This window comes from Camelus bactrianus, chromosome 23 (assembly GCF_048773025.1).
Source record: "Camelus bactrianus isolate YW-2024 breed Bactrian camel chromosome 23, ASM4877302v1, whole genome shotgun sequence".
NCBI lineage: Eukaryota > Metazoa > Chordata > Mammalia > Artiodactyla > Camelidae > Camelus > Camelus bactrianus.
This window is the reverse complement of record NC_133561.1, coordinates 23,183,118-23,195,500: the sequence shown is the minus strand read 5'-3', so window position 1 is coordinate 23,195,500 and position 12,383 is coordinate 23,183,118. Positions and strand designations below refer to the sequence as shown.

At 37.1% G+C, this 12,383-nt stretch overlaps 1 protein-coding gene across 1 annotated transcript; it reads left to right on the top strand.

Moving 5' to 3' along the window:
• Positions 1 to 3,986: 3,986 nt before the first annotated feature.
• On the top strand, positions 3,987 to 11,777 carry PTGS2 (prostaglandin-endoperoxide synthase 2). Its single transcript, XM_010973222.3, has 10 exons — positions 3,987 to 4,520; positions 5,636 to 5,752; positions 5,875 to 6,018; positions 6,719 to 6,862; positions 7,204 to 7,385; positions 8,062 to 8,145; positions 8,260 to 8,506; positions 8,776 to 9,062; positions 9,378 to 9,525; positions 9,672 to 11,777. Exons 1-10 carry the CDS (start codon positions 4,469 to 4,471, stop codon positions 10,079 to 10,081), a joined length of 1,815 nt encoding a protein of 604 aa, XP_010971524.1. The 5' UTR covers positions 3,987 to 4,468; the 3' UTR covers positions 10,082 to 11,777.
• Positions 11,778 to 12,383: the final 606 nt, after the last annotated feature.

Genomic DNA, 12,383 nt, shown 5'->3' with positions numbered 1-12,383 from the left:
TTTTTAAGTCACAGGTTTACCCACGTTGAGCACCAGCAGTCCCTCAGTCATGCTTCGGGTTTTCCTACCTAGGCATTGGTTTCCATGGAGGTTTCTGCCTCTGGGCCTCTGCTCCGGTAAATTGTGCTCCTCTGTATGGTCGATCTCTCCAATTTGGGGGGCAGCTTTTTATCCTGTCACCTCACTTCTTTGAGGGGTCTAAGAAGAGTGTTGAGTTTTCGGTTTGTTCAGATTTTTATTTGTTGTTAGGACAGAGTGGCAACAAGCTGGATCAGAAACTGGACTTCTTAAGCCTAATATTTAATTGGTGAGTATGTTCTTGCTGGCCCCAGCACACTCTGCTCACACCCTCTTGTACTTCCTTATCCCCCTTTGAGATTCCTAGCTCCAACACAAGGACCATGTTCAATCTACTTTAGCTCATCTTAGTAGTTATGATACACAACCATAAAAAATAAAGAAAAAGAAAAATGCAGAGAATTGAGATAAAAAAGAGATAACTTTTTAAAATAAAACTTAGAAATGGATATTATTTGATGTTTCTTTGGTTTGTTTGACAAGGATTTCTTTTTTAGTTAAGAAAATGTTTATGCCTGTCAACTGAAAAAAAACTGCACAACCTAAAAGTTGAGAATTATGTTTTATTCGGTGGACTTACTGAAGACTTAAGCCCAGGATGCAGTCCTCAGATAGTTCTGAGGAACTGTTCTGAAGAGGTAAGGGAGGAGCCAGGATATACAGTTTTTGCAAAAACAAAAACAAAAACAAACAAACAAAAACAGGTAGTCAAACATCAAAAGATTGCTGCTAATTAAAGAAAATCATGTAGCTCAAGTTAATGAATTTAACAGTACTTTCCATGTATGGGAAGATGCAAGAGTCTGGGTTTACTGAAATTACTCCTTTGATAGGGCCACTGTCTTATTTTTCTCTATCCTGAATCTCCTTAGGGTGCACAGTCAGGGGTGGCTGCAGTGGCTGGTGGCTTGAGGCAGCCTGTTTATCTCCATCCTAAATTCCCCTCAGGGTACACAGGGGTGGGGTGCAGTTAGTGGCTGGTGGCTTTACATCCTTTGTTTACTGAAATAAAATGACAGGTGACATTCTTTGTCCACAAATTGTTTTTAGCCTATTTTGTGTAGCCAGGAATGGTTACATAACCAAGATTTACTAAAAGACTAAAGTAGAGGTCTTTTATAGGTCTTTTCCCCTGTCCTTCAAGAAATACACACTCTGTGGCATAACCTTGCTAAAATATCTCTTAGGACAAGATGCAAGATGGCAAAGTTCTTTTTCTAGCCAGCATGTCATGAATAAAAAAGACAAGGCAACCTGCACTCTCTGAGTGAATCACTAAATCAGCCAAAGGAGAAGGCAGGGCAATGGAAAGACGCTCCTTGCCTAAGATAGTGAATATGAGCATCTCTCCATGTCTGAACGTAGAACCCTGCTCAAAACAGTAAAAAAAAAAAAAAAAAGTCTCCCTTGAAAATGCTAGCTCTATGGAATTTTGGGTACTAATAGTCTTTATTGTTCATTTTCTTTTAACTCATATAAATGGCTTATCATTTCAATTCGTACATATTTCATTCCTTTTCAGTATATTCATGAAAGTTAAATCTCAGATGAACACTGCACATATGACTTTCAAGAACACTGTAACATCAGACAAAAAACCTACCTAAGTGACCCTCACAGCACCATAGAGAAAAAGAAGATGACAGAAATTGAAGCAGCAGAAGGGGGCAGTAAAACTCAACAGAACACTCTGGAAGATTTTTAATAGGCTTTCTTATTTTCACTTCATACTGAGAATTTTCCAAGAAATTTCAGAGACTAATAATAGAAAGTTTGTAAAACAGAAGCATACATTTGTCTAAAATGTACACAGAAACACTAAATATATACACTAATGAGAGTTACATTTGTACATAATCATAACCTTATTTTTATGGTGTGACATATCATAGCATAATAATCATAGTACTTTTCCACATAAAACAGGTTTAGTCATTTTGATTTGGTTTAGGACATTTAATATCCTCCCATGACCAGCACCCCAAAATGTACTTATCCATTCTATTTTACTGTCTCTGACTTGTCAAAATTGATGAATAAATATCATAAAAGTTTTTCCTCAAGCCCATAATTGGACTTCCTTTCTAAACTGTACCCAACCTTAAAGTGCTATTTTCTCTTTGAACTATTTTCTGATTGCATAGGAACATGCAACTGTCTCCACTCAATTGTGCTACAGAAGTTACAGATTAAACCGAGCAGTTTAACCAAATAGATGTTTTTAAATTGAATTTCTACTATGAAATGGAGTTCGATTTCTTTAAGTTCCAAGTAGTCTTAATGTGATTATTCTCCAAACCCTGTTTTGTTCTCACCTTTGAATCAGTGTCTTTGCAAACAACAGAGCACATTTCTATACATGGTAGGTATACAATTAAGATCTGATGAGGATGATGATGATGACTTTAAAATGAATTCAGTATTGCAATGTAAAATTTTAGTATCCTATCAGTGTCAGAGTATGGATTCTTACATGGCATTTAACCAAGCTTGAATTAGTAGTCCTAAATATCAACTTAAAATTTAAGTAGATACATCCTACTCTCTTAAATGAAACAGAAAATTGGAATTATTAAAAGGAATTATTTTTTAAAATCTATGCTCTTAGTTGAAATTTCATGTAAGACTCAGTACAATAAATGGGAGTGTCACAAGTGGAATGATTAAATATGACGAGAGGAGGAGAAAGGCTTCCTGGATGAGATGGAATTTTAGTCATTTGTGTCTCATGTAGAATTAGATAATGTGTACATTAAGCAAAACGGTATAAAAAAATGAAATCTAGTGAGTGTCTTTTTTTAAGACCTCTACAAATTGAGGTATCTGGTTGTAGTTTTATTTCAGGTTTTATGCTGTCCTTTTCCATTAAGCATATCTGGTTTAATTGAGCTTTTAATTTTTTACTTCGTTGCTACTTTTTTTTTTTCTAGCATTTCACCCTCATGCACCCCTCTGAACCATTACCAAAAGATAGACGTTAAACAAAAGCTAAGGTCTATTAAGTTCAAAATTGTCAAAATCGCCCTTCCTTTACGTTCTTTCCATCCAAATTCTTCATCAAACTATGTTCCAAAATCAGAACAGAAAACTAGCCCTAATAAGCCCAGATAATTGAAAAGTAAATGTAATGTACTTTAATTCATTGTCACAAGTCACCATCTTGGAAAAGTGGGCAGAAAAGACAAAAAAGCAAACTTTAAAAATCTGCTTTCTTCTATCTGAATCTCCTTTGAAGAGGTATTGACCAAAACAGTGGAAACCCACGCGGCAGAAAAAGAAATGCATTAAGCAGATGTGCTAGACTTCTAGCATCTCTGCAGATTCCGGTCACCTCCGCTTCCCTTGTTCATCAGAGGAGAAAAAATATAGTGGTGACCGCTCGATCTCAAACTGACTATTCACAGGTTAACTGTTCAGGATCAGTATTAAGGAGAGGAATTTACCTTTTCTTCCCCTTTCCAAGAAGCAACGAGGGGGTGGTAGTGTGGAGAACGGTATTTCTTATGTTGAAAACAACTTAGCCATAAAGAGAAGTTACAGATATGTACACTGACTATACCTATTACATTTCATTCCGTCAAATAAAAATTTTAAATAATTAAAGGTGTGTATGTGTGTGCGGTATACACACGAGGTTAAGGGTCGTGACTAAAATCATCACACGTTTGAAATACATGACATGAGTAAAACATGTCAGCCTTTCTCGGCCTGACCCTCGCGAGTCTGTCCAGACTGTGACTTCTTCAACCCACTAAAGCCTAGGGACCAGACCCGGGGCGGCGGCGCGCGAGGGGATTCCCTAGGCTCCGGAACCTCCCAGTAGCTCCGGTACCTCCCAGCAGCTCTGGTTCCCGGAGAGGAAGCCTAGGGGCCGCCCTTCCTCCCCGAAGAAGATATGCCTCCCCACCGGCTCTCGGAAGCCTGGGTCAAATATTAGGAGGAAGGAAAGGAATCAGGCGCAAAGCCCGGCGCCGGAGGCTGAGAAACTGGAGCAGGGGCGCAGGGAGATGGGAGCGGGGAGGGGGCGGGACTGCTTTGCACCCACCTTGGGGAAGCCGAGCGCAGCTCCCCGGGCTGCCGAATTTCTCAGTTGCGTGGGTACCACCCCCACCCGGGTCTTACGCAATTATTTAAGTAGAGAGAGGGGGAAAAGTTTTGGAGAGGGAGAAGGAAAGGCGGAAAGAAACAGTCATGCCGTCACGTGGGCTTAGTTTTCAAGCATAAAAGGAAGGTCCTCTCCGTTAGCTTCCAGTCAAAGGACTTAACAGCGAGCTTCAGAGAACGCCCAAGAACGCCGCACAGCGCCGCCTCCAGTTCGACAGCCCGGAGCCCACACGCCGCAACGCCTCTGCCCGTCGGACCATCAGCCCGCGCCCCGCCCGCCGCGGAGATGCTCGCCCGCGCCCTGCTGCTCTGCGCCGCCCTGGCGCTCTGCGGTGCAGGTGAGTGGGTACCTGGCGCCCCGCGCCCGGTACTCCGCGACTCCATACACCCGCGCTGAGTTTCTGCTCTGACCTCTCCCGGGTCCTCCCGGTATTCTGAACACACTCGGAATACAGAGACTGTATGACTTGGTAAAGATTTGGACTACTTGAGTCCAAATTAGACTGATAGCCCAGCTTTGCCACTAGCTCTGATCATCACAGGCCATCTCAGACTCACACGTCTGAGTCTCACTTTTCTCATCTGCTAAGTAGGAATACCGATACTAATTTGCAGATTGTTTTTATGATAAAACAGGGTCTAATCAATATATGCGAAACGTTTTTGTGTAGTATCTACTGTTATTGAATGAAAATAATTATTTTAAATACCCTAGTTAGTGCTTTCCTACCCCAGGAAAGCTCTGATTATTTTTTAAGATAGGCAAAATATTTTAAAAGCAAGCTGGTTTTACTTTGAAAATTTCCCTAAATTTGGTTTGTTTTTTTTTTAATGTAAATTAACTTATGCCACTTTAATGCTGTAAACCATCCAGTGGCTGCCCTTGGCACATGGAATAAAACCCAGATTTCCATAAGACCCATATAATCTGCCTTTGACTTTTCTGAACTCACCTTCGATCTCCTGCTCACTGCTTCTGCCACACTCTCAAACGTGCCTCAGGACCTTTGTACTTGTTTCCTTATCAGCTTGGAATGCTCTTCCTCTAGATCTTTCTACAGTTGCAGTTTTGACAAAAAAAAAAAAAAAAAAAGCTAAATTTTGATTAATGTACTAGACCCATTCACTTTAATTTTTAAAGCCCTACTTCTTTGAGCTTCTTAAAAAGGCTAATTCAGACATCTAAAAAGTTACTAAGAAAAGCTTAGCAACATGATTTCCCTGATAGAATATTCTATTACCTTTATTTAGAATAGGAAGGTGGTATTTCTATATTATAACCATTCTGTGAGGCAAGTTAAAAAAGAAAATTGTTTTCCCATGACTACCTGTATATTTCTTGATTTTTTTTTTTATTGTAAGGTTGACTCATAGTAAGTAAAAGAATTCAATGTTTACATCAAGATTAAGACACTGAAGAATGATTTATTTACTGTCCTTACTTCTATTGTAGCAAATCCTTGCTGTTCCAACCCATGCCAGAATCGAGGTGTATGTATGAGCGTAGGATTTGACCAGTATAAGTGTGACTGTACCCGAACAGGATTCTATGGTGAAAACTGTTCAACACGTAAGTTTGTCCATTCAGTGCCCTCATTTAGAATGGTGATATATACAGCTACCACTTTACAGAATTGTCTCTTGTAATGAGTCCTGTTAATTTCTGCCTCCTTTTCTCCCCTCTCATTTCAGCCGAATTTCTGACAAAAATAAAATTATTCCTGAAACCGACTCCAAACACAGTGCACTACATACTTACCCATTTCAAGGGAATCTGGAACATTGTCAATAACATTTCCTTCCTGCGAAATATGATTATGAAATATGTGTTGATATGTAAGTACAAATCTCTAGGGTTTTCAGCTGCCTCAAAGAAAAATGTACTTGATAAAACTTTAGATTTTTAAACCAAATCCAAAACATTTAAATACGCCTTTTTGGTTTGCCTTACTGGCCAAAAGTACTGACAACTCAGGCCCTTCCAGTTTATAAAGTTCTGTCTCATGGTCAGAATTCTACTTAAAAATCCTGCATACCTCTTCTAACCTTCACTTTTCTTACCAATTTGTGAAGGAAGTGTGATCCAGTTGTTTACTGAATGCCCAAGGGCCACAGAATTGCACTCATTAAAATAAGTGGATAATTTGGATTGGGGTCAGCAAGAAAATAACTTTTTATTTCTAAAGTGAGTGCCAAGCCCAGAGGTTCTTCTCATAGGCCTCTTGAATTGTAAGTGCATGCCTATTTGAAAAATCAAGATGGTAGACTGTAATGCCTTCTGATAAAGTATGTATACTTTATCAAAGATGCATTTTAATGAATCATTCTTTCCTTTTCGAGTACAGGTGGCACTTAGGCTTTAAAGTATAATTGTTTTAAAATAGAGGATCTTTCTTGGAATTAAATTCATTCTCTGGCAAATTAAATGCGCCACTTTGCACACTTTACAATAAAAATAAACATTGATTTACCTTGTGTATGGAAACAAATAACAATGGGATTTTTTTGGTTTTCTTCCCCCCCTTGGAAATTTCAGCAAGATCACATCTGATTGACAGCCCACCAACTTACAATGCACACTATGGCTATAAAAGCTGGGAAGCCTTTTCTAATCTCTCCTATTATACAAGAGCTCTTCCTCCTGTGGCTGACGACTGCCCAACACCCATGGGTGTGAAAGGTGAGTGAGAGGAAGCAGTTAGAGATATATTCATTGGATTCTGGGATTGGATTGCTACCTAGAAAATTAGACCCTAAACTATCATTTATTTGTTAATAAAAACATATGAATATCTCATAGGAGAGTCTTTTGAAAGTATGAATCTATGTAAAACAATTCCATGAAAGTGAATGGGCATTTTGGTGTAATGTCATGATGTTTTCAAATTCTTTCATTAAAACCGAGTTAGTACTAGTTAAAGAAAAGTATTCAGTAAGAAGTTGTCCCTTGTATCTTTGAACTTCCATTTATATTATGACTCTGTTCACAATTGTATTTCTCTTGGCTTTCTCATTTTTCAGGGAGGAAAGAGCTTCCTGATTCAAAAGAAGTTGTGGAAAAATTACTTCTGAGAAGAAAGTTCATCCCTGACCCCCAGGGTACAAATATGATGTTTGCATTCTTTGCCCAGCACTTCACCCATCAGTTTTTCAAGACAGATCATAAGCGAGGACCAGCTTTCACCAAAGGACTGAACCATGGGGTAAGACAGAGTTAAATCAGAATTATACTAAATCATAGTGAAGTGTTAACACTAAGGCCATGTATATATTTGCCATACCAAATAATTGACCCTCTTTTTAAAAATGTCCTACCTATAAAAGCCTTAACAGAATTTCCATTTTAATTCACTAGTTTAGTAAAAATATACATACACACACACACACACACACTGACATATATAAAGATATTATTTGCAATTTGGCTCATACTTTTAGTTTAAAATATTGGCACTGCAAAAAGTTACATTCAAAAACATTTACACCCTGATTATCTTGCTTTATTATAAGATGAGATTTTTGCAGCATTATTATCTCTTGGATTTCAATGATATAGCTTTAACTTATTAATTAGAGTTTTTATCAATAATACATTTTATGATGCTTTTAAAAAGAATACCACATAATTATAGTGAAGCATATGATGTAGGTTCCATATGAGACAATAATACCTTTAAACGTTGGAGACATATATAGGTTTGTAGCTTCAGTGGATAAGTAAGTTAAAATTTATTATTGTGGCTATGAAAAAAATGTGTGTTGTTGAAAACTTTTAATTAAAGTAAACTCATCAAATTATTTAGTGATAAATACATCATAGACATTTTATATAAGAACAACTTCAAAACAACAAATTGAAATTTTTCCATTATCTTCTAGGTGGACTTAAATCATGTTTATGGTGAATCTTTGGAGAGACAGCATAAATTACGTCTTTTCAAGGATGGAAAAATGAAATATCAGGTTTGTTCCATTTAAATGTTAAGAATTAGTTATGACTCACCACCTACCAATATTCAAAATCTCTAATGATTGAAATTTGTTTCTTACCTCTTTTTTATTACTGTTTTTTTTTAGGTAATTGGTGGAGAGGTGTATCCTCCAACAGTCAAAGATACTCAGGTCAAGATGATCTACCCTCCTCATGTTCCTGAACACCTGCAGTTTGCTGTGGGGCAGGAGCTCTTTGGTCTGGTGCCTGGTCTGATGATGTACGCCACAATCTGGCTGCGGGAACACAATAGAGTGTGTGATGTGCTTAAGCAGGAGCATCCAGAATGGGATGATGAGCGGTTGTTCCAGACGAGCAGGCTCATACTGATAGGTAAAGCAAGAAGAGAAAATCATTTAAACAAAACTCTCTTTGCTAGGTTTTCTCTAATTCTGAGGAACATAGTGAATGTAAGATCATGTGCTCCGTATTAATTTGATCCTTGAGCTTGAGTGGTGATATATCTACCTTTTGTTTTGATGATAAAAAGGAAAACATAGAAAGTGAAGGAATGGCTAATTAATAAAACTGCACTTCAGTGTGGCTTGACAGTTTGTGAGCAGAAAGAATTCATGTTCTCAATTTTGTGTGCGTGCCCACAGGAGAAACTATTAAGATTGTGATTGAAGACTATGTGCAGCACTTGAGTGGCTATCACTTCAAACTGAAGTTTGACCCAGAGCTACTTTTCAACCAACAATTCCAGTACCAAAACCGTATTGCTGCTGAATTTAACACACTCTACCACTGGCATCCCCTTCTGCCTGACAGCTTTCAGATTGGTGACCAAGAGTACAACTATCAGCAGTTTATCTACAACAACTCTATCTTACTAGAACATGGTGTAACCCAGTTTGTTGAATCATTCAGCAGGCAAATTGCTGGAAGGGTAAGCATTATTATTGAAAAACAAAACAAAACAAAGGACTGCAACAGAAATTATTTTTCTTAAACTTACTAAAAGAGTAATGTGCTAGTAAAATTTTCTCCTTGAAATAAGAAGTCTAAGACATAAGCTAGATTATAATATAATGTTACCATTAACATCTAGATTATAGAGATATTCTATAAATACTTCACACTTGAATAATTTGTGAGCGGGGAGCCTCAGTCTTACCTACCTCGTACCCAAGGGATGTTCTTAGAGTGGAAATCATAAATATGCTTAAAACTCATATTCTACAATTTAATTCATTTTCCACAGGTTGCTGGTGGTAGGAATCTGCCAGCTGCAGTACAGACAGTAGCAAAGGCCTCAATCGACCAGAGCAGAGAGATGAAATACCAGTCTTTTAATGAGTACCGCAAACGATTTCTACTGAAGCCCTATGAATCATTTGAAGAACTTACAGGTGAGAAAGTTTCTAAACTTCTTAAAAGAATCAGGGACAAATGGAAACAACAGAGTAGTTGAAAGCAAATTGAGCAAAGGGGTAAAATTATTTTTTTGACTTCGTAAAAGTTTTACACTGTATCTCTGTCAATGTCACCTTCACAGGAGAGAAGGAAATGGCTGCAGAGTTAGAAGCTCTCTATGGTGACATTGATGTCATGGAACTGTATCCTGCCCTTCTGGTAGAAAAGCCTCGTCCAGATGCCATCTTTGGGGAGACCATGGTAGAAGCTGGAGCACCATTCTCCTTGAAAGGACTGATGGGTAATCCTATATGTTCTCCTGAGTACTGGAAGCCCAGCACTTTTGGTGGAGAAGTAGGTTTTAAAATCATCAACACTGCCTCAATTCAGTCTCTCATCTGCAATAATGTGAAAGGCTGTCCTTTTACCTCATTCAGTGTTCAAGATCCACAGCTCACCAAAACAGTCACCATTAATGCAAGTTCTTCCCACTCTGGACTAGATGATATCAACCCCACAGTACTACTAAAAGAACGTTCAACTGAACTGTAGAAGCCTATTGATCATATTTATTTATTTATATGAACTATTTCTTTTAACTTAATTATTTAATATTTATATTAAGCTCTGTTACTTAACATCTTCTGTTAAGGAGAAAGGGGTCATACTTGTGAAGATTTTCATGTTGATTTTAAAGATGTCTTTTCAAGTTCAAGGGGAAAACAGTTTTCATTCTTTTGTACAAGCCAATGGGAAATGCGTGACATCTTTTTACTTGAATTTCAACTTATAATAAGAACAAAAGCTAAGATGTTTGAACATTTAAGTGCTGTTACAAGATGACGAAATGCTGCACATTTCTTTCTACACTATTGATATTTCCAGGATATCTTCCATTTTATGTGAGAAGCAACTACCTGCTCACTGATCCTTTTATGATCATCTTTTAGCCATTTTGCTAAGAGAAATTCTCTTCTGATCAGTCTGCTTCTTGTATTTTGCCTTCCTGGTTTTAAGATCTGAATTTGTCTTTCTTTAGATTCTGTCTATATTTTCTTATCTGAACTTTTGCAAGCTTTCAGGAAAACCTCAGCTCAGGACTACTATTTTGTTCCTCTTAAGAGGAATAAAAGGGGAAAAAAAACTTACAAAGAGCCTTTATGAAAAGGTATACATTCATTTTAAGTGAAAGGCAGAGAACTTCACAAATAATTTTTAACCATGTGTAACCAAAGAAGCCTTATAGAGGCTAACACCTTAGAACTATAGGGAGTTCTTGACAGCAAGGAAGTTATTCCTATTCTAATGAATGTCCTTTCTCATTTAAAAACAAAACCAAACACTGAATAGTTCCCAGGAAGATAATGCTTCTTTTCCACATCTCATGGTCAGCTGACATTTTCTGGTACTGTATATTAATTTAATTTATTGAGGACTCTTATTTATGTTTTATTAGGATGGTTATTGTTATAAACTGGGTTTAAGGCTGCAATCATTGATTTTTGCATTATGTCAGAATCAATGTATCTTTCGGGATTACCTCTATAAATTAATATTACTACAAGATAAATGATTGGATTAAGATTTGTGAATAAATTTTTAGGAATCCAACTCTGGTATATTGAGATGTAAGGTTGGAATTTATGTCTTTAAGGTTTACCTATACTCCAGCCCACAGAGAACATTGTGTTCCATTGGCCTGGATGTGCTGTAAGACTGACGTTTTGTACATTTTTGAAGGACCTGTGGGTGTTTCATGAATTCATTCAACAGTAACTTTCTGGGGAAGACAGTCTGCAAAGCACTGTGGGTCTTAATATTATCCAGCACTGATTACAGATAACATCAGTATTTATGTAAATAATTGAAAAGCATGCCTCTTTGGCAGAGGAAGAAAATGAAAGTTCATTATAGAGAAATAACTCAGGGGAACTTTTAAGATTTTATATTAAACATAAAAGGGGTTATGGTTAAGAAAGTCAGTAGTAGAAGGGCTTGTATAAAAAACTATCAACTTCACTGATTAAAAAACCTGATTTAAAAAAATAAAATAAAAATAAAAAAACTGATTTGTTAATATCTGACTGAATCTGGGAATTTGGAATATGTATTGAATGCTTTGGTGCCTCAGACAAATGTATGATTAAATTAATTTATGTAAAATTAAGTTGAAACAAATGTCTGTTTATTTTTGTACTATTTAAAAATTGAAAAATCAGTTCTAAAATAAATTTTACTTGTTTCTGCATATCTTTGTCATATGATATGATTTCTCTAAAGCGTTGTTATATTCAAAATAGATCACTGTTTTGTATTCTCCTGTCTATTCCAAACTGGACCTGCCCTTAATGAAATGGTTCTGCCTTCAGTCATACAGAGGCTTCCTAGGGTCACTATTGATAATCTTTTATTCATTCAACATTGTATTAGAAAACCTGTGCTTTGTGCTGTAGGAGACAGCAACATACTTGTTTTCATTGCTTCATCTTAGAAGAAAAAAAACCAAGTACAAAAAAGTCAAAGAACAAGATGAGTTACTAAGGAGGTACAGAGTTAAAAGTTCAAAGAGGGAGAGATTACACTCAGTTGAGCAAGTCATTGATACCTAGTACATTGTCTTTCCTACTCTACTCTTGACATCTTGGGGGTTTCAATGTCCACATGGACCATGTATTTAAAATCCTGCCTGGCCTCTCTGCCTTGTCCTTCTCCATTCCAGTGTTGCCTTCTTCTACCATATTTCCCATGATTATACATACTTCTATCTCATCATTAATTACTGCACCATTTCCAAAAACTTGATTTCAATCATTTTCCTTTATTACCAACACTTCCAGCTCACCTATTTTAGTAC